We start from the raw sequence: 23,730 nt of genomic DNA on the forward strand, positions 1-23,730 counted from the left end.
TATTTGCAGACCAGTTTAAGATGGAGCGGTTCAAGTATTTGCCCCATCTGTTTGCTTACAGAGAGGTGCCCCAAGAATCCATAGGTTTTTCACCCTTTGAGTTGTATGGGCATAAGGTGAGTGGACCTCTAGATTTCATTCGAGATGAGTGGGAAGGGTGAGTGTGAATCCCACAAGGAGTCTGTTGTGGCATACATCCTAAACCTCAGGACAGGGCTCAGGGAACTCATGGGCTTTGTGCAGGAGAACCTGGCAGAAGCCCAGCAGCCCTAAAAGGTCTGGTATGACAGGAATGCTCGAGCTAGAGAGTATGCTGTAGGACAGCAGATAATGGTTCTCATTTCTGTCAGACACAACTAGCTACAGGCAGCCTGGGAGGGACCCTGCAAGGTGGTAAGGAAGGTCAGTGATGTTAACTACATGGTAGAACTGCTAGGCTTGAGACAGGGGCACAAATTGTACCATGTTAACATGATGAAACCTTGCCACGATAGGGCGGCCCTTGTGCTGAGTATTTGCAGTGGATGGCAGGAGGAGTCTGGGGGATCTGGTGACCGATCTCTTCAGTGAGGCTCAGACTGACACCTCAGTGGAAGGGGTAGCAAAGTCCCAGCAGCTATCCCCTACCCAGGTTTGAGAAATCTGAGCAGTGTTACAGGAGTTTGGGTGCATGTTCATTGGGAACTAGGGTGCACCCACCTGGTGCAGCACCATGTGGATATAGGAACCCAAAGGCCTATTAAGCAGGCCCCTTATAGGGTGCCTGAGAGAGTCACACAGACTCTGAGGGAAGAGATGCAGAAAATGTCGGAACTAGGGGTAATTCCAGAGTCTAGCAATCCCTGGGCCTCCCCAGTGGTGCTGGTACCAAAGAAGGGTGACAGCACCAGGCTCTGTGTGGAGTACAGGAAATTAAATAGTCGCACAGAGTCAGATGCTTACCCCATGCCTACGACAGATGAATCCCTAGAGCAGCTGGATGGGGCTAAGTATCTTATCACTGTTGATCTTACCTACGGTGACTTGGCAGGTGCCCTTCACTCCCAGTGCTAGAGAGAGGTCAGCCTTTGTGACTCCTTTTGACTTGTATGAATTCACGAAGATGGCCTTTGGGATGAAAAATGCCCCAGCGACTTTCCAGAGGCGTGTAGATTGTATCTTAGCAGGAGATTTTGCCCTTGGTTACCTAGATGATATTGCCATCTACAGCCATTCTTGTCAAGAGTACCTTCAGCATGTCAGGGAGGTGCTGGGCAGACTACAGAACATTACACCCAGTAAGTGTCAGGTGGGTATGGCAGAGGTCTCCTACCTGGGACATAGAGTGGGGAGTGGTAAGATCAGGCCAGAACCCGCCAAAGTGGAAGCCATTCAGCCACAGGTTCATAGGTAGGTACTAGGCTGTTCACCCTGGGGCCTGTATAAGCCTAGCCAAAAATGTTCCCTGGCTTTTGTACCCAAGAAAATTCTTTTCCTGTGCCCATGTCAAGCAGTGCTGCAGAAGAGATCCCCGGGGTGAATTTTCTATTTCCCATCCAGTCAGATTTTTCTTAGAGAGCCAATGAGGAGCTTTGCATGACATGAATGGGTAGTTTGTTCCAGAGTATGGGAAGTCTCTGGGACAGGAATCTATCCCAACAGCATGTTCTGTTTATTGTGGTGACAAGGTTTAGGTCCTTGGAGCGTGTGGTTCGGAGAGATTGGGATTATTTTGTGTAGCATGTCCAACAGCTCTGGGTTTGACATAGCTTTGTATGTTAGGCAGAGATCACCTCTGAGTAGGAGATATGCGACGGAGTAGAGCTGGATTATTTTGATACAGTCTGTGTATGGCATCTGTTTGAGGCCGGTAATCGTCTTAGTGAGGTATTTCTGTGGCTTTTCCAATTGTTGTAGGTGTCTTGTGAGATACATGCCAAATGGGGCATTGTACTCTATAATAGTTCTGGTGAGGGATGAGTAGAGAGGAAGAATGACCTCCTTTTTTTCTAGAGGAGAACCCTTTTGTGATGTGTGCCACGTAGAAGGATTTCCTGACTACTGTGGCAAGGTGGTTATCAAAGGAGAGACTACTGTCCACCTGTGTGCTGAGGTCTCTTATCACTCTTTCAATGTTTAGTGAGCTACCGCCTATGTAGTAGTTCATGGGTACCAAGTTTTTCTAAGGGGATGACAGTGCACTTCTTGGCATTGAGCTTGAGGCCATGACTTTGACACCAAGCATTTGTCTCTGTGAGGCCATTTTGTAGAATGTCTACATCATTAGGTGATTCTGTTATGGCTCCCAGTTTGCAGTCATCTGTGAACTTTGTTAGCCAAAGACCTTCTGTGTTGGCCTACACTTCAGAGAAGTAGATGCCGAACAGGAGAGGACCCAGGACCGAACCCTGTGGTACTCCACCCATCACTGGTCTGAAGTTGGACTTGGGAGTCGGCTACTTTTACTGTATGGGTTCTGTCAGTGAGCCAGTTGGCCACCCATCTTGTGACATAGGGATTTATGCCCAGTTTAGTAAGTTTATCTTTAATTGCAGAGTGGGGATGGTATCGAAAGCCTTGGCGAGGTCAAGATAGGCTGCGTGCACTACTTTTCCCTCATCTGCAGCTTTAGTGACTGCTTCAGAGAAGTCAGTCAGGTTTAGTAGACATGATCTAGCTTTAAAAAACCCAAACTGAGTGGGGTCCAGGGTTTGGAGGTTACCTATGTCTTTGTTTATAAGCTCCAAGATGATACGTTCCATGGCCTTGCAGACCAGGCTTGTCAGGCTAATGGGGCGGTAGTTTCCAGGGTCCGTGGTGACACACCCTGTGTGGAGTGGGATAATCTTCGCTGTGTGCCATTCAGTAGGCACATAGCCTGAGGTGATTCTATGATTGAACATGGTACTTGGGTGAGGTGCCAGTTCGATGTTCATCGTGTTACCCTGCTGCAGTCATCACACTTGGGTTATCCTGTCATCAGGTGGTCCCGCAGTCGGCCCGAATTCCAAAGTCTTGGTCCGGCGTTGGTTGCTGTCGCTTCTTCCCTGATGTCAGTGCGCCAGGGGTATATAAGAGGCATCCGACGCCATTTTCTTCAGTCTTTCTTGCCGCGCGGTGCCCAAAGCAGAAGCAGTTCGCAAGTGCTGGTCGGCCGACACCTGAGATTTTCGAATCGAATTTCAGTCCGAAGTCTTCAAAGCTAAGTACCCCGTTAGGGAACCTTTTCTTGCCTCAGTCCGATGTCAGAAAAAGTTAACAATTGCATTTCTTGTGGGAAGCAAATACCTCATAAGGACTTTCATTCCTATTGTATATCTTGCCTAGGCCCAGACCACGACGTCACTGGTTGTCGGTTTTGTGCTAGGTTCAATAAGCGAACTATAAAGCGACACTTTGATTTCGCACGACACTACTTCCGTAGGAAATTTAATTACACTGTGCCGTCGGAGCAACCGACTACCGGCGTGCATAAAAAATGCAAAGATAAAGACAGGCAGCCTAGATCCAAGCCAGACTCCGAGGCCTCGGCTGGGCTGGTCACCGGTTTTCAGTGAGGCGCCTACGCAGCCCCTGGTGACCGCAGAATTGGAACCCCAGACCGCTTCGGATTCTCAAGCAGAGAGTACTAGGCCGATGCAGCCATTTTCTTTAGGCCCTACCGACAACATTGCAGAAGGAGAAGCTGGTGCTGTGGAAACACCTTGGGTTACGGAAGGTGTCTTCAGACTGACTACTCTCAACATAAAATCTTATGCTAAGCTTAAGACTCCTCTAAAACCAAAAAAGACTGCACATCAGGCTCCAGTACAAGGCCCCATGCCTAAGAAACAGATGCTTAAAATAGCTGAAGATTTTATTTTTTTGATCAGGGGTTCCCAACCCCACCCCCCCAGACAAAAGGCCTAGACAAGAGGAGGATTATGCCTCCTCTGATCAAGTGTCTATTTCCTCAGACTCCTCTGAGAAACATGATTACTCCTTTCCCCCTTATGAAGATTCTGATGCTGAAGATTCCATTCCCTCAGCTTCTCCCCCTGAAGACTATTCCTTTGGGGAAACCTTACATACCATGAGGGAACATTTCCACTGGGAAGGTCAGGACTACTCCGACTCAAAGAAAAGGCTCTGAGAGTTTCTTTTTCTCCCCCAGCACAGACCACTTGCTATCCCTCCAGTTTTAGACATTGTGGATGATGTTTACTTCGAATCTAGTCTAAATCCAGATTCTCTGCCTCCTGCTCCAGCCAAACCAGGCATATATTATAGAGTGCCTGACTCACACAAATTCCTTTACAAAAGCCCTGTTGCTGACCTAGAGACAATCTCCCAGGGTCCCAAAGGGGCTAAGGCTTCTGTGGCTAAAAATCCTGTACCCTCTGAAAGGGATTCCAGAGCACTAGATAGGTGGGGGAAGAAGGTTTGCACCTCAGCTAATCTAGCTATGAGAGCACTAAATTGTCAATTTCACATGCTGAAATACCAGCAATTCCTAATGTCTCAGTTAAAACAAAAGATGAGCACGGACCCTCAACAGTCTGAATTCAGGGAAATGCAGGACCTGTTGCATGCATCTGAACAGGTGGGCAAACATACTTTACAATGTGGATTTGATTCCTTGGAAGCTTCCTGTAGAGCAGCTGTTACTGGGTCTGTTATACATAGGCATGCTTGGTTAAAGGAACAAACTCTGCCTGATCATGTTAAAGCAAAGTTATTAGATGTACCCTTACAGCAGGATGTCTTATTTAGGGTTAAAGCAGAAGAGGTTTTAAAGAAAATGGAGGATAAGGCAAAATCTATGCAGACGGTCAAAGATTTCTTACAGGTACAACCCCCACGCTTCAGCAGAAATTGGAAAACAAAAAATTGGTCCTTTCCAGCTTCTGACAGACCACAGAGGGGTAAATACAGACGTCCAAGGGACAGAGGTCAAGCACAAATCCCTTACAAACCTTGCCAATGGGGCACTGCAACACAGAAGGGAGGAGAAGACAGGCCCCAAACTACTAGAAGACAAACACAATGACTTAAACCTCAAACTGCCAAGCCAAGCTCTCTTGGCAGCTCCCTTGGGAGGAAAATTAGCACTTTTTGCAGACAACTGGAGCATCATCACAAAGGACAAATGGGTCCTAGACATTATCTCACAAGGATACAGATTCCATTTCCACACCTTGCCAAGGATAAAAGGAATGCCAAACCTACCACAAAATCAATGAGCAGAGGCACAAAAACAAATTACAGCTCTCATGGACATGAGAGCCATTCATCTGGTGCCTACACAGGAGCAAGGCCAAGGATTTTACTCAAGGCTCTTTCTAGTCCCCAGAAAGGACAATGCATGGAGACCCATTCTGGACCTTTCAATTCTAAACACCTACTTGCAAGTACCCAAATTCAAGATGCTAACACTACAGCAGCTTCTTCCCATGTTGGGCACAAAGGCTTGGCTAGTAACGTTGGACCTCAAGGAGGCATACCTGCATGTCCCTATCAGACAAAATTGCAGAAGATACCTCCGTTTCATTGCAGGTTTAACCCATTACCAATTCTCTGCACTGCCCTTTGGCTTATCTACTGCGCCCAGGGTCTTCACAAAATGCCTGGCACCAGTAATTGCCTACTGCAGACAAAGAGGAATTCAAATATACCCATACCTGGACAACTGCCTCATCCAAGCAGAAAGCTAGGACATTCTCTTACAACATCCGGCGTTTGTAAAACACCTTCTAAGTTGCCTAGGGTACACAGTAAACGAAAAGAAATCAAAACTAGTGCCCTCACAAAATATGACATTCCTGGGTGCCAGCTTGAATACAACAGCCCAGATGGCTTATCTGACACCAGACAACTACAACTAACTCAATACTTCAAAATAATGGCAACAAAGACCCAACTCCCTGCAAGAAAAATTCTGCAGGCCTTGGGTTTCATGGCATCTTGCATACTACTAATACCATTTGCAAAACTGCATATGAGGAAATTACAATGGTACCTGAAAAGCGTATGGACTCAACACAGCCACAGCTTGGAAACAGTGATACCTGTCATTCCCTGCCTTCAACAGGAGTTTCTATGGTGGTCACGGGCATGTCACCTCAACAAGGGTCAGCCTTTCACCTTACCCCCAGCCAGGCAAACTATGACAACAGATGCATTGGACTATGCCTGGGGGGCACACATGGCAGGACAGTGCGTTCAAGGCATATGGACTGCAGATCAAAGAAATCTGCACATCAATCAAAAAGAAATGCTAGCTGTACAGAATGCTCTGACAGCCTTCAAGGACAGCTTATAATAAGGACTGACAACACCACAGTAATGTGGTACATAAACAAGCAAGGAGGTACACACTCCTACCCTCTATGCAGGCAAGCAATGACCTTGTGGAACACAGCACTGGCTTACCAAGTTCAATTACAAGCACAATTCCTGCCAGGAAAAAAGAATACATTGGCAGACGACCTAAGCAGGAACATCATGGATCCCCACGAGTGGAAACTGGATCCACAAGTATTTGCAATGATAACTCAAAAATGGGGGTGCCCAGACATAGACCTGTTTGCCAACCCCCAAAACTAACAGCTATCAAAATTTCTCACAAGGACATTTCACCATCAAGCTTGGAAAGTGGACACACTCTCATTCAGTTGGAAAATGTTGACAGTATATGCCTTTCCTCCATTGCCCCTTCTCACAAAGGTGCTGCTGAAAGTCAGAATGGAGAGACCCAGCATGATACTCTTTGCCCCACACTGGCCATGCCAGCACTGGTACCCACTACTAAGGAACATGGCCCACGGCCCACCATGGATTTTACCACAAATTCCTCATCTGCTCACACAGCAAGACAGTCAGATTCTACACAGCCAGCTCAAAACCTTAAATTTGGCTGCATGGCAAATCACCTAAACAACCAGCCAGCTCCTCTTTCACAAGCTGTTATGGATGTCATTCTGGAGGCCAGGAGGCCCAGCACCAGGAAAGCCTACTCAGACAAATGGAAAAGATGTTGTGCCTGGAACCAAGCTAAAGGCCAAAATCCCCTTGAGCCGGACATACCTCAGATTCTACAATATTTAACGGAGATGTTACACAAAGGACTTTCTTTTTCATCTATTAAAATCCACGTCTCCGCTATTTCAGCTCACTACAACATGGATCGTCCCTTATTTTCACATCCACTTCTAAGGCAGTACCTCAGAGGGGCCAAAAACATTAGGCCTCCCAGGAGAGCACCAACATCAACTTGGGACCTCAACTTTGTTCTGGAAAAACTTACACTGCCACCTTTTGAGCCAGCTTTCTCAGCTGATTTAAAGTTTATATCGTGGAAGACTGCCCTGCTGCTAGCAATTACTTCAGCCAGAAGAGTCTCAGAGTTACAGGCACTAATGGCAGTAGAGCCTTTCCTCATTTTTCATCAAGACAGAGTTTCTCTACGAACTAACCCCTCCTTTATGCCAAAGGTGGTATCCAGTGTGGCTCTAAATCAAACCATCCATTTGCCCACCTTCTTCCCAAATCCACAGAACAAAGGAGAAAGACTCCTGCACTCCTTGGACATTCACAGGCAGCTACGTTACTACTTGGATAAAACTAAGGTTTTCAGAAACTCTGACCAGCTTTTTGTATCCTATGCTACAGCATCACAAGGAGAGGCTATCTCAAAACAGACCATTTCTAAATGTATAGGACATTGCATACATTTTTGCTACACCCATCATGGAAAACCAGTTCCTGCTAGCATAAGGCCCCACTCCACCAGGGCAGCAGCTACATCTACAGCCTTCCTCAGGGGGGTGCCAACCAAGGATATTCTGGAAGCTGCAACTTGGAGTTCAGTACACACCTTCACCAAACACTATCACTTACCACTTTACTCTAAGACTAGAGCTGGCTTCGCCACTGCAGTTTTGCAGGGCCTTCTAGCCTCCTGTAACCCTGTTTGACTCCACCTCCCATCCTTAGCTTTGGGATTCAACCCAAGTGTGATGACTGCAGCAGGGTAACTCGATGAACATAGTACAGTTTTGTACCTACCATAAATGTAGATGTTCGTGTGTACACCCTGCTGCAGTCCAGGTTACCCACCCTCCATCCCCTCTGACCTAACTGAAACCTTTCTATACCTTTAACTGAAACCTTTCTATACCTTAAAATCTGATACAACCTTTGTGGTGTATTTGCTTATAGCTGAACGTATGTTTTGTTTGTGCTAAACTTTTATTATTGGTACTATCTACTGACCACCTTTTGGGGGGGCACCTGATATCTGGGGCAAGAAAAACTGAAGAAAATGGCATCGGTTGCCTCTTGTATACCCCTGACGCACTGACGTCAGGGAAGAAGCGACAGCAACCGACGCCGGACTAAGACTTTGGAATTCTGGCCGACTGCGGGACCGCCTGACGGCAGGATAACCCAAGTGTGATGACTGCAGCAGGGTGTACACTCGAACATCTACATTTATGGTAGGTACAAAACTGTACTTTCTGTAGTTCATGCAGTACGCTGCCTGGGATGTTGTCTGGTCCCATGGATGCTCTTCTTGGCTTTGGTGAGTGCGGTTTTTACTTGTTCATCCGTGATTACAGGTGCTTTGCATTCTTTTGCCATTAAGGTGGGCCCTTTGGAGGGTGAGAGTAGGGTTAAGTTAGCACTGAACCTATCTGCCAGGATGTTGGCAATATCGGATGGTTCTGTATATTTAGTGCCATTGTGTTGTAGCTTAGAGCAGATCTGAGTGTTGCCTTTGATATTTTTGACATAGCTGTAGAATGCTTTGTGGTTGTCTTTGCAATCAGTAGCAATTTTATTTTCATAACTGGCTTTGGAGGATTTTATGAGCTAGCTCAGCTTCTTGCTGAGGCTGACCAGGGAGTTCCTCCAATCTTGGGATTTTACTCTTTTTTTGCAACAGCTTCTTCCTTCTGTTGTAGAGTTTGTTTATGGCAGGGGACCACCAGATTGGCTTCCTTTTTTTGGAGGATAGCGTCTTGGTTCTGTTGGGGATGGCACGATCCATGCACTCGTGTATGTGCTTATACAGTGCATTTGTGTAAGATTCAGCAGTCGTACCTCTATTTTCCGTCTGCATGGGTGTCTTGAAGTTTGCCACTTCTTTCTTAAGCATGAAGTTGGCTTTGGAATAGTTTTTGACGGTGGTTTCCTTAATGGGGACTGGGGGTGGGATATGGATGTCTAGGGTGATTAGCTTGTGGTTGGATCTGAGCAGTGAGGAGTTCAACTCTGGCGTGGCACACTGGTTACCCATATTGGTAATGACCAGGTCCAGGATATTGTTGCCCCTGGTGGGGGTGTGGACAAGCTGATTCAAGGCGTTGGAATTTATGAATTCCAGAAAACGTTGAGCAAATGAGTTGGTACATGAGTAGTTTTCCCAGTTGATGGTGGGGTAGTTGAAATCGCTCATAATTAAGGTATTGGATTGTACCTTAGTATTTTCCAATATCTTAAAAGGTGAAGAGTGGAAATCCTGGGGCATGGTGGGGGTTCTGTAACAAGCTAGAACCTGGATTGCAGTCTTGCCTAGTGTTAGTTGCACTTGGATAATTTCGGATGCATTATGTTGCACAACTAGCCTGGAGGTGTGGATATCCTTAATGAATATGGACACGTCTCCACCTTTAGTGTTTCAGTCCAGATTAGGTGGCTGAAAGGTGTGGTATGAATTATAGCCTGGTAATGCAGGGGTGCTCTCTGGAGCCTTGAACCAGGTCTCTCTCACTGCACAGATACCGATGCTCTCCATTTTAAGGAGTGCCTCGAGTGAGTGTATTTTGAGGTTTAGACTTCTAGCATTGAGTAGCATTACCCTCAGAGTTTTCTTGCTTATACCTGTTACGGTGGTGAATTTAGCATTTGAATATTGCCTAAAAAAGCCACTATAGGGGTGGCAAGAGCCTTAGTCAGTATACGGGATCCCAGGGGCAATAGGTGCAGGCCATCTCTGGCAAAGCATCGTGGTCTGTCGACCATGTCATCCCAGGCAGATACTGGATCCCCTTAGAGTGACACCAGAACCTTAGCCAATTGTTGAAGTCGATCATTTTGTCCTTGTACTGTGGTATCATTCTGGGCGATGGTAGGATGCTACTCAGGGCTAGGGTCATACCTGCCTGGGCTACAAGATTCGAGAGCTCCTCCATGTCTCTTTTCATGCAGTCCAGGGAAATACGTCTCAGGTCATTCACACCAACATGGACAATGACAGAGTCATATTTGTACTTGTGGAGTGACCTTTAGTGTGTGCGTTGTGGCAGATTCTGGCACCCGACAGGCAGCTGACAGTAACTTTCTCCTTGTTTAGCCTAGTGAGTGGGACATCAGTGTGCATGACTATAGAGTCACCTATGACTAGTGTGTTGGGTACGTTGTTTTGCCTTATGGGCTGAGGTTGAGTGGCACACTGATTTTGTGGGCTATGTGTTATTTGGGTAGTGTTGGAAGGTGGTGGTTGTCTCTGTTTCAGCTTGGGAGTTCTCTGTTGCTTGGGCAGATTTTTATTGAGAGCCTCCGTGAATGTGGATGTGTGCGATGTGTTTTGGTAGTGTGGGTTTTGAAGGACTATGTGTTGAGTGTGGTGTGGTGCAGGTGTTAACCTTCTCCTCTTGACAATCTAGTGCAGTCTGGGCTGGAGAGAGCTTGGTTTCCAGTTTGGCTATATAAGTGCATCTCTCACAGGTTGTAGTGTTGTGTGCTAGGAGGAGAGGGTTGTCGGTGTACATGAGGCAATTGCTACATTCTCCCAAGATGCCCAGATTCATCAGGTGGACAGGAGAAAACACTGGGAGCTGACCCATGGACATGCCTGGATAAGTGTTTCTTAATTTAAGTACTAAGAACTGTTTTTCTCTTGACAAGTGAGGCAGGTATAGTGCTGTAGTAATTTGTAGTTTATTTAGTACTTACGAGTTCTGAGCAAGTGCTGAACACAAGGAAACAGTTTTGAGTAAAACTAAAAAAAAAAAACTGGCTAGTTCTAGCTAAAACTAGATAGTTTTAGCACCAATCCCAAGAAGAGAAGCAGGCCATGGCCTGTTTGGTGATCCACAGTCTTGTCCCAGATGATGCAAGGGTCTGCAGGCTTGTAGCCTTTTTCTGGTAGATGCCTCGAATAACAACCAAACCAGTCAGGTATGTTAAGCACAGACACTCACTCTCCAACCAGAAAGAGTCAAGAATCAATGCACTCTGCTGCTACTCTCACCAGGATCAGAATGTAAGCACATATTCTAAGCTGTCACCTATAAAGCAGTTATTAAGCTTTCTGATGATCAGCAGTCTCCTGGAAACAATATAACTGCACTCCTCTCACCAGGAGAAAACAGAAGCACTAATCCCAAGATCACTACTGAAAGGCAGAATGTAGGCTCTACAATAACTGGTGGTCTTGCAATAAATGCTTAAAGATAATATGAAAAAAATGGTTTATCCTAAACACTGCAGTGTGCACTTGAGGAGTTAAATGTGAACGTAGGTAACTTAAGTTTTACCTGTCTAAAAGTTAAGTTTCAGTGGAGAGTCACTATTTTTAAAACAGCAAGATAGATTGAAAGGGGGTGGTCACGTTTGTATTCTGGTACTATGGAATACAGTAGGATGGCCAATAAATTTAAATAGCTGAATGAGAGTGATTTTACAAAATGATAATGTGCTTATACCAACCAGTAAAAGCAGAGAGGAAATGTTAATATATGGTCAAATTAACGTAAGGGGTAGGCAACTAGAAAAGACAGTGGTGTTTAAGAACACAACAGTAACCAGGTGGGAAAATTTTCTGTCTGACTCAGAAGAGACAAAGCTGTGTCTTTTTTCAAGTTTTAGTATGCAGTTAAAAGCAGAATACAAGTAAAACACAGTGTAAAGAAAACAAGTCACAGTATACAAAATAGAAAAAGGCAATAAAGTAATACAAAACACAACAAATAGAAAGCAAACTAACGTTTCCCTCAAAACACAACAAATAAAAAGCAAACTAACTTTTCCCTCACAGCAAAATGTAGCAGAATCTGGGTGAGCCTTTCCAGTAAAGCATGAACTTTCTGCATGGCCTGCCAATGTTAGGACAATGGAGGACCATGGCAGGCCAAGTTGGAACAAAGGGAAACTTTTTGGCAAATTTCCCTGGAATCTAACAAAAAACCAGGCTTGAATGACTATATTTCTATCAAGCCTATTTTAAAATTAAAGGCAATTTCAGCTTAATAAATAAATGTATATTTTATATATAATTTTTTATATATTTTATATATATACATATATTTTTTGTATATATTTTTTAATATGAGTATAAACTTTTGTATAAAATCTTTGTATATATATTTTCTATTTTATTAATACATCAGCGTAGTGTCAATATATGCCATTTTGGTGCTTAGTTGACCTATATACAGCACTATAGTATAGAATTTCCAGGGTTTGTTGCTTTAATTATTCAATTAATTACTTAATTAGTTAATTGTTTTATTTAGAGGGCTGGGCACTCAATGTATTTAAGCAATGTGAAAACTTTCAGTATGATATCTGAAGAAGTTGCATTCAGCAACGAAAACGTGTTGTACTGGGAAAATTGTCTGCGTTAATAAAGGAGAGTTTTTTACATCTATGAGTGTTTCTGACTCAGGATTGACCTGATTACCACTGGATATTTATTGGCTTTTTTTCCCCTGGAGCAGATTTTGGTATTACAAAGTAATACAAAACACAACAAATAGAAAGCAAACTAACGTTTCCCTCAAAACACAACAAATAAAAAGCAAACTAACTTTTCCCTCACAGCAAAATGTAGCAGAATCTGGGTGAGCCTTTCCAGTAAAGCTTGAACTTTCTGCATGGCCTGCCAATGTTACCAAAAAGCAGGTGAGGGCATTCTTAAGGATATCAGGGTGCTACGGCAAGTTTGTCCCTAATTGTAGTACCATAGCTGCTTCCCTCACAGACCTAACAAGGAAAAACAGGCCAGATAAGGTAGTGTGGACCCATCATGTGAGCAGGCATTCTAGAAGCTTAAAGGAGCTTTGGGAGGACCCCCTGTGTTAGCCAATACATATTACAGCAAAAAATTTGTTGTGCAGGTGGATGCTTCAAACCATGGGGTGGGGGCTGTACTTAGCCAAGTTTCCTCAGAGGGAGAAGAGCACTCAGTGGTATATCTCAGTCGTAGGCTCCAACCCAGGTAGGAATGCTATGCAGCTATAGAAAAGGAATGCCTTGTCAGTGTGGGCACTGCAGAAAGTTCAGCTTCATCTGTATGGAAGGAAATTCACTGTAGTTACAGATGACAATCCATTAACATGGCTACATTTATTTATTTTATTTTACATTTGTTGACCGGGATAGTTTGACTGGATATATGTCCATTTTCAGCGGAGGCCCGGGGAGAAAAGCTCCAGATAACACAGATAGAACATAACAGGGAGGAGTCAGACCTATTTACAAAGCTCTCTAGTAGGTACTCACAATGTACATCGTGTGTAATAGTGTACAAAAACAACATTTTGCAGCAAGCTATTATGAGCAAGAGATGCGTACAATATTAATTTAAATAAGGCATTGAATAAGTAGTGATTAATCAGGGTTAGCACAGGGACAACGCCAGTGCTCTTTAAAATACTGTTTGAGGCCTTTTTTGAAGGGACTTAAAGAAGGTTTGAGGGTAAGGTTAGATGGAAGTGAATTCCAAGTTTTATCAACAACGTTGGCATGCAGGGAGTCGCCGGCTGAGTTAATGGGTTTGTGGGTTTGGACCAACAGTTTATTGGATGATCATAGTTGCCTTGAATTACTGTATGGCTTTATGATATTTTTGAATGCCGGTGTATTTTCAGGATGGTACAGAATTTGTGTGCTACTATAAGCTGATTGAAAAGAAGTAGGCTAGACAGTTCTAGCCACCTGAGAAGACTGAGGTTTTGACAGTGATGTGTCCTATATGTTGAGCCTATGGCAGATCTGGCAATATGGTTCATAGGTTGGTACTAGGCTATCGGCCCTAGGCCTATACAAGCCTAGCCATAGCAATTCCCTGGCTATTTCCTCCCACAGTATTTACTTCCCTGGACCCCTGTCTAGCAGGCTGACTGACGTGATCCCCAGTGGTTGTAACAGTGAGAGAGCTTACTAAGTTCAGTTTTGCTCAAATTGGAGAGTATGGGGGAGGCATATAGAAGGGTAGAGAGTAGGTGTGAGTGGGCGATTGCAGTCCTAGCTTATGGAGTTTGAAAAGGTTTGCTTCTATGTAATGAGCCAAGCTTTTTATAATTTTTTTTATAGTTTTATTGATATGCAAATCAAATTTGATATTATTGTCCACTATTACTCCTAAAAGCTCAGTATGGTCATCTGGAGAGATAGAGGTACTATTGTTGGATGTTATGGAGAAGGAACATGGGGTGAATCTACTGGTTGTGGTAAAGAGGAACAGTTTAGTTGTGTTTGGGATTTAACAACAGACAGCGATTAGAGAGCCAATTCTCAACTGTGTTAAATGTGTTCTTTGTTAAGGTTTGCAGGTCTAAAGGTACATTGTGCCAGCCAGTAAAATGCCACATTACTAAGGTGGAGCTTAGGATTGCAGACATATGATATGACAGTGCAGCACCGCAGTGGGGTTAGCAATGCCAATGCAGATGGCCTCTCAAGACAGGGAATGGGGTAAGGTATTCCCAGATATGCTCAACCCTCTCAAGCAATGTTTCTCAAGGGTCACTTGAAAAACTACCTTGAGTTTTCGGGGAGAGAAGGCATATGACCCTCACTGCCCAGCTGTCTGGAATTTTGTAAATAATTCTATGTCATTTGTGAATATTGATATGATTTTTACAGAATTGTATGTTATATACTGAGTTTCAAGAATGTAACCACAGCATACATTGCTTGGAACATAGAAGATTAACTTACAAAGCTGCAAGAAAATAAGTTGAAATCAAGTGCTTTACGATGTGCTATAATAGTTTCAATGCAGCAAGCAGACACAGTTTTTAGAGCTAGAAGTTTTTCTATTGTCTGAAAGAAAAGTAATTACTAGGTTTAAAATGTAAAAGCATTGTATTGTTTTACAACTTCCAAGTTCTGCAAACTTTTGAAAGATATGTACTTCTCACAGAGAGATGTTAAAATTCTATAAGTTTCTGTTTAGCCTGGGACCTGAAGTCAGGTGACAAAGAATAATGTCATCTAAGCCAACCCAGCAGTAATGTTTGATATTAATTTAAGATCTCTCTCAGAGAGAGACTAGGCATTTTGTATCTTGTCTTGGACCTAGAAACATTCACTCAGCACTTCTGCTTGCATGTTGTCGGTAAGTAAGACTTAGAGCATAGTATCTTTCTTAGATGTAAATAAGAATATAGTAAAGATTAGTTTAGATGTTTTCTGTATTTGTTTGAGACTGCAATGTTGTTTTAAAATATTTCCTGTGATTTTGAACTCTGAAGTAAATGTGTTTATTTTCTGAGTATTGTCTTGTTCTTTTATTATTTATTACTAAATATATTTAACCCTATCTTTGTGGCTGATATTTGTGAGACATGTTTAAGCTTTTAGAGTACTTAAATATGTATGTGGTGACACTGTACAGGCCACTCCTAAATAGCCTTGCAAGTCTTGGTCAACACTACCATTTGGATAATAGTAACATTACACAGTAGGATTGGACACCCTTTGTAAGGGCTTTATAGTAGCTGCTAAGTAGGGATTGGTGGCAGTGATAACTACCTTATAGTCTGGGCAGAAGGGGGTATAGCTAGTAAACCTGTGCCAGCCTTCCCCAGGAGTGTGTGTGTTTGTAAATAAATCAAATCTCACTCAAATCTGTGTGTGTGTGTGTGTGTGTGTGTGTGTGTGTGTGTGTGTGTGTGTGTGTGTGTGTGTGTGTGTGTGTGAGCTACTTGGGCAGGGACACAAAGCACTGGTTGGACAGAAAAGGTGCTGGAGGTCTTGGCTTGACCCGTTAGCTAAGATCTTAACCCTATAGCTGTGCCAGTGAGAAGTATTGCTGGGGATCTGGAGAAAGAGGGAGAAACCAGCCCCAGACTGACTGTGGTCTCTGTGTGCTCTTAAGGGAAGTTGTACTTTACTGTGTGCGTATATGTCATTCTCCCATTGTGTACATCCCTCACTGTTGCCAGGGGTCAAGATTGAGGTTCCTTTATTACTGGGCCAGTGTAGGGGCTTCACACTCCTCTCCCGAGCACACTACTGTCAGGCTTTTCAGACACTCAGTTGGCTACACTTCCCAAACGATCTCTTACTTATCAACTACTTGTTATCCATTCTTTTCAGGATAAGCCCTCCTCCTGCCCTAGTATCTCCTCTCTTGTCTTTCTCTAGATGCGCCCTCGCTCTTTCATACGCTCTGACCAATGCCTCTTAAAGATTTACAAGCCTAAAAAATCTACTGGACAGACTCATAACAGCTACTAGCCTGCTCTTTCCTGGACCAAGTTTCCCCGTCAGTAAGAAATATAACCCATATCAAACTTTACCTCAGCAGCACCTTGTCCTGCTACTGCAGTCATCCTTCTTGAACTCTTCCTACTGTCCTTCACTAACCACCTATCTCCTCCCTTTCCCAACTACTAACAGTATCTACAAGTTGCTTTCTATTACATAGAATCCAACCCTCAACAACCCTAGCTCCCTTCATGTTTAGTGCGACTTATCTTAATTCTAATTATACAAAATTCTGCTAATAATTATCATTGCTCATCATAGTGGTGACTCTTTATTAACTTACTAGTTTGTTTTATTGTATACAAAATGCTGTATCACACTGTTGTATAAGGCTTATTGCTTATTTTGCACTATGGAGCTTTTCTCACCGGGCGTCCGCTAAAAAAGGGGTTCTGCTCATTCGGACTATCCCAGTTCACTAATGTTAAATAAATTAATAAATTCAGAACATATTTTCTGGGAGTGCGGTGAGTTACCAGACTTTAAGGATTCGCTGCAGGATGCACTGTTGGAGATGCTGGGTGGCCAGATTGGTCTGATGAGAGAGATGATTAGCTCCAAGCTGACAGAATCTGAATTGCATAGACATGGTAAGACCTTGCTGCTTCTAGTAATGGTGGCTGCCAAAAAGCAATTACTAGAAAATGGAAATCATAATCTAAACCGGCTGTACTGGAAGTAGTGAATATAGTAACAGAGATAAAACAATTGGAACAGAGATCATTAGAAAAGGGTAGGAACAAACTGCATTATAAAAAATGGGAATTGTGAGAACAATATATACAAGGGAGGAATGAGGCCTAAAAGGCACCAGGACTTAATGAAATATGTAATGTTTGAGTGAGAATGATTAGGTAGATTATAAGCGATGTATAATGTTTTCAACTGGGAGTTTGTCAGCATAGTTTGTGATGTAAAATGCTTGCAACTATAGTTTGTGATGTAAAATGCTTGCAACTAGGATTGTGTTGGTTTATTTTCATTTATTTAAATGTATGTTTGCCTGTGTAGGAGGTGATGGTTTAATGAAGATGTTTCTTGTTAAAAAAAAAAAAAAAAAAGCAGGAACTGAATAATTTATATAATATTGCTTAGATTATATGATGTATAGCAATGCATGTGAACTATAATCTTTATGTTAATGTAGTTTTGATTACTTTTATATGAATGTAAATTTGCCCGTGTGACAAGTGATATTTCAATAAAGGTGTTTGGGGGGGGAAAAAAGTAACTAATGTGTTTGTTTTTCTGTGGTGGTGGTCATGCCTGGCACATACTTGGGACTTTTCTGATTCTAAAATAGGTTGCAGTCAGCCAGTGCATAATGCAAAACTGTAACCACATATAAGTGAAGTATCACATTTTACATACATAGCCATTTTCAGTGAGTTGCATTACTTTTGTAAGTGAACAGAACATCATTTTTAATGCATCTTTTAGATCTTCTGAGAAGATGTATGAAAGTTCATCTGAAGATTACTCCTGCTCAGAGGATGAAATGGAGTGGAGTGGAAGCAGTTCCATGTTGGCTAACTTGTCTATTCCTCAACTTGATGGAGCTGCAGATGAAAACAGTGGTAAGTGTTAGCTGCTGTGTCTTTCCCCGTAATGTTTCCAATAGACATTTGCTGGTTAGACTCAGTGGCCCTTTCAAACTATAATATTGTAAATGGAATTTACAGATAATTAGCAAGGGAAGCACTGTAGCCCAGTGGTAGAATTTCAAGAGTCTTACAGCTTGAGGGTTCTAACCTCTAGTCACTATCTGCGTGTAGTTTGCATACTATGCTTGTGTCTGCATGGGATTTCTTAGTGTACTCATTTCCTTTCGTCTCTCCCAGAGTGTCGGTTGACTTAGTTACACTGACCTCTTTCCATGTGGTTTCAGTTTTGATTGACATGAATCCATTGACCATTTACCCTATTAGCTTGTTACAGTGTTTAGCACATTGTATGTTTAGACTGCCAGTAGGCACAGAGGTTAAGGTTGCTTGCTGTAGATTCTTTGGTACAGGGTTTGATTCCCTCATCTCTTTTTTGCCTCCTCTGTGACCCTGAGTAAGTCACTTAACCAGATATTGTTCCCAGGTTGCCCAGCCCGTGAAAAAGAACTATGTCCCCATTGGGCCTACCTAGTTAAACAGCATTATTATTATGATGATGATGATGATGATAAAATACCAGTAAATAACACTGATGGTTCAGTCTAAAGTCTTTAGTTTTATTATCACTGTATAATTGGTGCCTAATGACTCAAGTCTCACAATTTAAGTTTGATTCCCAATAACAGAATCCATCTCTGACTAAGTTGTGTAATTTTTCCTAGGTTTAACTTTTTTCAAACTTTTTTTGCTATATTTAGAACGGTATACGACTTGGAAGGTGTCTTCTTCATGACTTTGGATTCAGGAATTATGTGGTTCTTAGAATTCATCTTTGACATAATTCCCGCACTGTGACTGTATGACTGACCCTGTAACGTTTTAACTTTTTGAGTGAGAAAATACTTATTTTTGGTAATGAGGTAAAATCTTCATTTTCAGCTTAAGTGCTGAATCCTGAGCAGTTTGGATAAGTGAAGTGCAGTAGCTGGATACAGTGTTAAAGAAATGTAAATTGTTGAAACTTTCAAACATTGTCTAAATAAAGAAAACTCACTGGTAGTTTCGATTGTAAAGTGGTAATACAGTCATAATTACAAAGTTTGCAAAACTTACAAATGCCTATAAATTATAAATGTTTGTCAGAATCTTAGGAAGCAATACAGATACAGTGCATGAGATGTTCTTCATCTCACATTGCTGCAGTCCTTACACTTGGGTAGTCCGCTGTCCTCGGTCGGCCCGAATAACAAAGTATAAGGCTGACATCGGTCAAGGCGCATTAGACTGACATCAGGACGTCAGGGTACAAATGCGCATGTCCGACGTCATATCCTCAGTCTTTTTTGCCGCATGGTCCGATGCAGAAGCAGCGTTGCGAGTGCCGTTCGGCGTTCTGAAATTTTTCGAATTCGGAGTTTCAGACCGAGTCAAAGTTGGCTAAGTACCCCGTTGGGGAATATTTTAGTTTTTTCTTGCCTCAGTGGTTTACCGGATGTCAGAAAAAGTGAATAACTGTATTTCTTGTGGGAAACAGATACCGCATAGAGATTATCATACTTTGTGTATTCCTTGTTTAGGGCCTGAGCACGACGTTGTTGGGTGTCGCTTTTGTGCTAGATTCAATAAGCGCACTATTAAGAGAAGGTTAGATTGTGCCAGGTTAGTCTTCGGGAAGCGGTGCAATTATAATATGCCGTCGGATGCTCCGACGTCCGCTTCTTCGAAGAAGCGCAAGGACAAAGCAGCTAAGCCTAGGCAAGAAGAGCCGTCCGTACCGGACGCCGGTTCTTTAGAGGTGTCGGCGGAGCCGGCGGTTCCACCGGAGGTTTCTCTAGAGTCCCAGGGGGAGACTTTGTTATTGCAGGATGTGGCCTCTCAGGAGGCAGGTTAGGCTGAAGGGGCTTCTCAGGTTACTGTACTCCCCTCCCTTCCTAGGGTGGTTAGGCCCTCTCCTTCTGTTTCCAAGGCTTCTCCCAGAGGCAGGCCAGGTTTAGCTTCAGTTGGTGTCACCCCTAGTTCTTCAGGATCTGTGCCCAAGAAGCATATGCTTAAAATGGCAGAGGATTTGATTACTTTGATTAGAGGTTCTTTGCCCCCTCCTGATAAGAGACCTAGGGTGGAACCTGAGTTGGGGAGTTTTGAGCAGGCTTGGATGTTTCAGAGTCTTCGGCTGAAGACTTGCAGGAGTATTCTCCTTATTCTGATTCTGATGTGGATGATTCTACTCCTTCTGCTTCTCCTCCTGAGGATTTTTCTTTTTCAGAGACTCTTCATTCCATGAGGGAGCATTTTAAGTGGGAAGGTCAGGACTTCTCTGATTCCAGGAAAAGGCTTAGGGAATTTTTGTTTTTACCCCAGCATAGGTCTTTGGCTATACCTCCTGTTCTGGATGTTGTGGAAGATGTGTTTGCAGAGGCTTCTCTTAATCCTGATTCTTTGCCTCCTGCTCCTGTTAAACCGGATAGGTATTACAGGGTGCCTGAAGCTCATAAGTATCTTTTTAAGAGTCCTAGGGCGGACCCAGAAACTGTTAGTCAGGGGCCTAAGGGTGTTAAGGCTTCTGTTGTTAAAAATCCGGTTCCTCCAGATAAAGAGGCCAGGGCTTTGGATAGATGGGGAAAGAAAGTCTATACTTCTTCTACCCTAGCTATGAGGGCTTTGAATTGCCAGTTTCACATGTTGAAATACCAAAACTATCTACTTTCTCAATTGAAGTCTAAGGTAGATGCTCTGGCGGAAGGTATTGAGTGTAAAGAGTTACAAGATTTAGTACATGTTTCTGAACAGGTGGGTAAGCATTCTTTGCAATGTGGTTTTGATGCTGTACAGGCCTCGTCTAGGGTGGCTGCCACTGGGTCAGTTCTTCGCAGGCACGCCTGGCTGAGGGATCAGAATTTATCTGACCATGTTAAGACAAGGATTTTAGATGCTCCTTTACAATCTGATGTGTTGTTTGGTTCACCTGTTGAGGCAGTCTTAAAGAAAATGGAAGACAAGGCTAAGTCTATGCAGACTGTTAAAGATTTTTGCAGGTTCAGCCTCCGAAGTTTAGTAGAAATTGGCCTACCAGGGGGTGGACGTATCCTTCTTATGATTCCCAGTCTAGGGGTAGGTCTAGACGTGGTAGGGGCAGAGCTCAGGGCTCTTTCAGGCCTAGAACAGGTAGTTCACCTGCACAGTCTTCGGGTGAGGGCAGGGGTCAGTCCTTTCGTAAACAGACCCAATGACCTACCTTTTCAGCTGCCAGAGCCTTCTCGTCTGGCAGCACCTTTGGGAGGAAGGTTGGCACTTTTCAAGGAAAATTGGAGTTTAATTACCCAAGACAGATGGGTATTGGATATCATACACCAAAGTTACAGGTTTTATTTCCATACCTTGCCTCCTTTCAAAGGCATGCCAGACGTTCCTCCTCAGCAAAGAATAGAGGCTCACAAACAAATTTCTCTGTTACTTCACATAGGGGCCATACAGCCGGTCCCTATGCCAGAAGTGGGCCTAGGATTTTATTCTCGCCTGTTCCTAGTACCAAAGAAGGGGAACACGTGGAGACCAATTTTGGATTTATCTATCCTCAACACTTATCTGGACATTCCCAAGTTCAAGATGTTGACGTTACAACAGCTTTTACCTCTGCTGGGCAAAGATCATTGGATGGTAACTTTGGATCTCAAGGAGGCTTACCTTCATGTTCCTATCAGACTGAGTTGCAGGAAGTATTTGCGTTTTCGGGCTGGGACTTCTCATTATCAGTTCTCTGCATTGCCCTTTGGCTTATCTACTGCGCCCAGAGTGTTCATGAAAGTTCTGGCTCCAGTGATAGCTTTCTTCAGGCTAAAAGGAATACAGATCTATCCTTATTTGGACGATTGCCTGATTCTGGCTCAAGGAAGGGACGAGCTTCTTCATCATTTGGAATATGTGATAGCAGTGCTAAGATGCCTGGGGTATTCTGTGAACGAAATAAAGTCCAGTCTAGTACCCTCTCAGGACATGTGCTTTCTGGGTGTAAGTCTGAATACAGCATCCCAGATGGCCTTTTTGACCCCGGACAAACAAAAGAATCTTTCCCTTTACTTTCATCAATTGTCTCATCAGTCCAGGCTGACTGCAAGGACAGTCCTTCAAGCCTTGGGGTTCATGGCATCTTGTATTCTGGTGCTTCCCAATGCCAAACTGCATATGAGGAAGCTACAATGGTATCTCAAAACGTATGGACACAGCACTGCCAGGATCTGGACACTGTCATTCAAATAATACCTTGCATTCAAAAGGAATTTTTGTGGTGGGCTCAGGAATGTCACCTAAACAAGGGACTCTCTGTGACCCGGCCAGAGGCGAGTCAGATTCTAACGACAGATGCCTCAGACAAAGCTTGGGGAGCTCATCTAAATGGAAAGTGGATACAAGACAAGTGGCCTGCCAGACTACAACATCTACATATCAACTTGAAGGAGATGTTAGCAGTCCAGTTTGCATTAATAGCTTTCAAGGATTTACTTCTTCCAGGGCAGGTGTTGATTCTAACAGACAACACAACTGTCATGTGGTACATCAACAAGCAAGGGGGAACACATTCTTATCCTCTATGCAGGCAAGCAATGATTTTGTGGGAGACTGCTCTCAGTTTACAGCTAAATCTTCAGGCAAGGTTTCTGCCGGGAGCACAGACCTCCTTAGCAGATGTGTTGAGCAGACGAATTATGGATCCCCACGAGTGGAAATTGGATCCTCATGTATTTCAGAAATTGACAGTGTCATGGGGAACTCCAGACATAGATCTCTTCGCTTCTCCACTAAACCACCAGCTGCCAAAGTTTTGCACGAAAAGGTTTCATCCCACAGCTTGGAAAGTGGATGCTCTTTCTTTCAATTGGAGCAATCTTCATGTGTATGCCTTTCCACCTCTGCCTCTCCTCCCAAAGGTACTTCTAAAGGTCAGACAGGACAAGCCAAAGATGATTTTAATAGCTCCAGATTGGCCTCGACAGCACTGGTACCCATTACTGAGAAGTCTGGTAGGGGAGCCTCCATGGCCTTTGCCTTGATTCCACACCTGTTGTCTCAGGAGGACAGTCATTTACTCAATGTCAAGCTTCACTCTCTTCACCTAACAGCCTGGCATATTCTGTTTTGAACCATAGAGGGTCTCAACTTCCACAGCAAGTTTTGAATGTTATTTTGGAAGCTAGAAGGCCTAGTACAAGGAAAGTGTACGCAGATAAATGGAAGAGATTTTTATTTTGGAGTGCAGCAAAGGATTTTGATGTTTCTGAGCCTAATTTAAGTGTGGTTCTTCAATATCTTACTGAGTTACTGGACAAAGGTTTGTCCTTCTCTTCTATTAAGGTTCATGCTGCAGCAATTTCGGCTCACTATGATTGTGACCCACCATTGTTTTCTCATCCTTTGTTCAAGCAATTTCTTAGAGGGGCAAAGAATATAAGACCCCCACGTAGAGCTCCTACTCCTGCTTGGGATCTCAATTTTGTGTTGGAGAAACTCACTCTACAACCTTTTGAGCCTGCAGCTACTACAGAGTTGAAATATTTATCATGGAAGACTGCTTTTTTGTTGGCCATTACCTCTGCTAGAAGGGTTTCTGAATTGCAGGCCCTTATGGCGGTTGAGCCTTTCTTAATTTTCCATAAGGATAGGGTATCTTTCG

The 23,730-nt window shown here is 43.4% G+C and overlaps 1 protein-coding gene across 1 annotated transcript in view; it reads left to right on the top strand.

The window, feature by feature from the left end:
* The window catches only part of REV3L (REV3 like, DNA directed polymerase zeta catalytic subunit), a 2,860,434-nt gene that overhangs the window by 767,791 nt on the left and 2,068,913 nt on the right, over positions 1-23,730 (top strand). Inside the window, exon 12 of the mRNA XM_044062729.1 lies at positions 17,902-18,038. Coding sequence (XP_043918664.1) covers positions 17,902-18,038 — 137 coding nt within the window. The remainder of the gene's footprint in view (positions 1-17,901; positions 18,039-23,730) is intronic.

Source organism: Protopterus annectens, chromosome 2.part1 (genome assembly GCF_019279795.1).
Source record: "Protopterus annectens isolate FY-2018-M chromosome 2.part1, PAN1.0, whole genome shotgun sequence".
Lineage (NCBI taxonomy): Eukaryota > Metazoa > Chordata > Ceratodontiformes > Protopteridae > Protopterus > Protopterus annectens.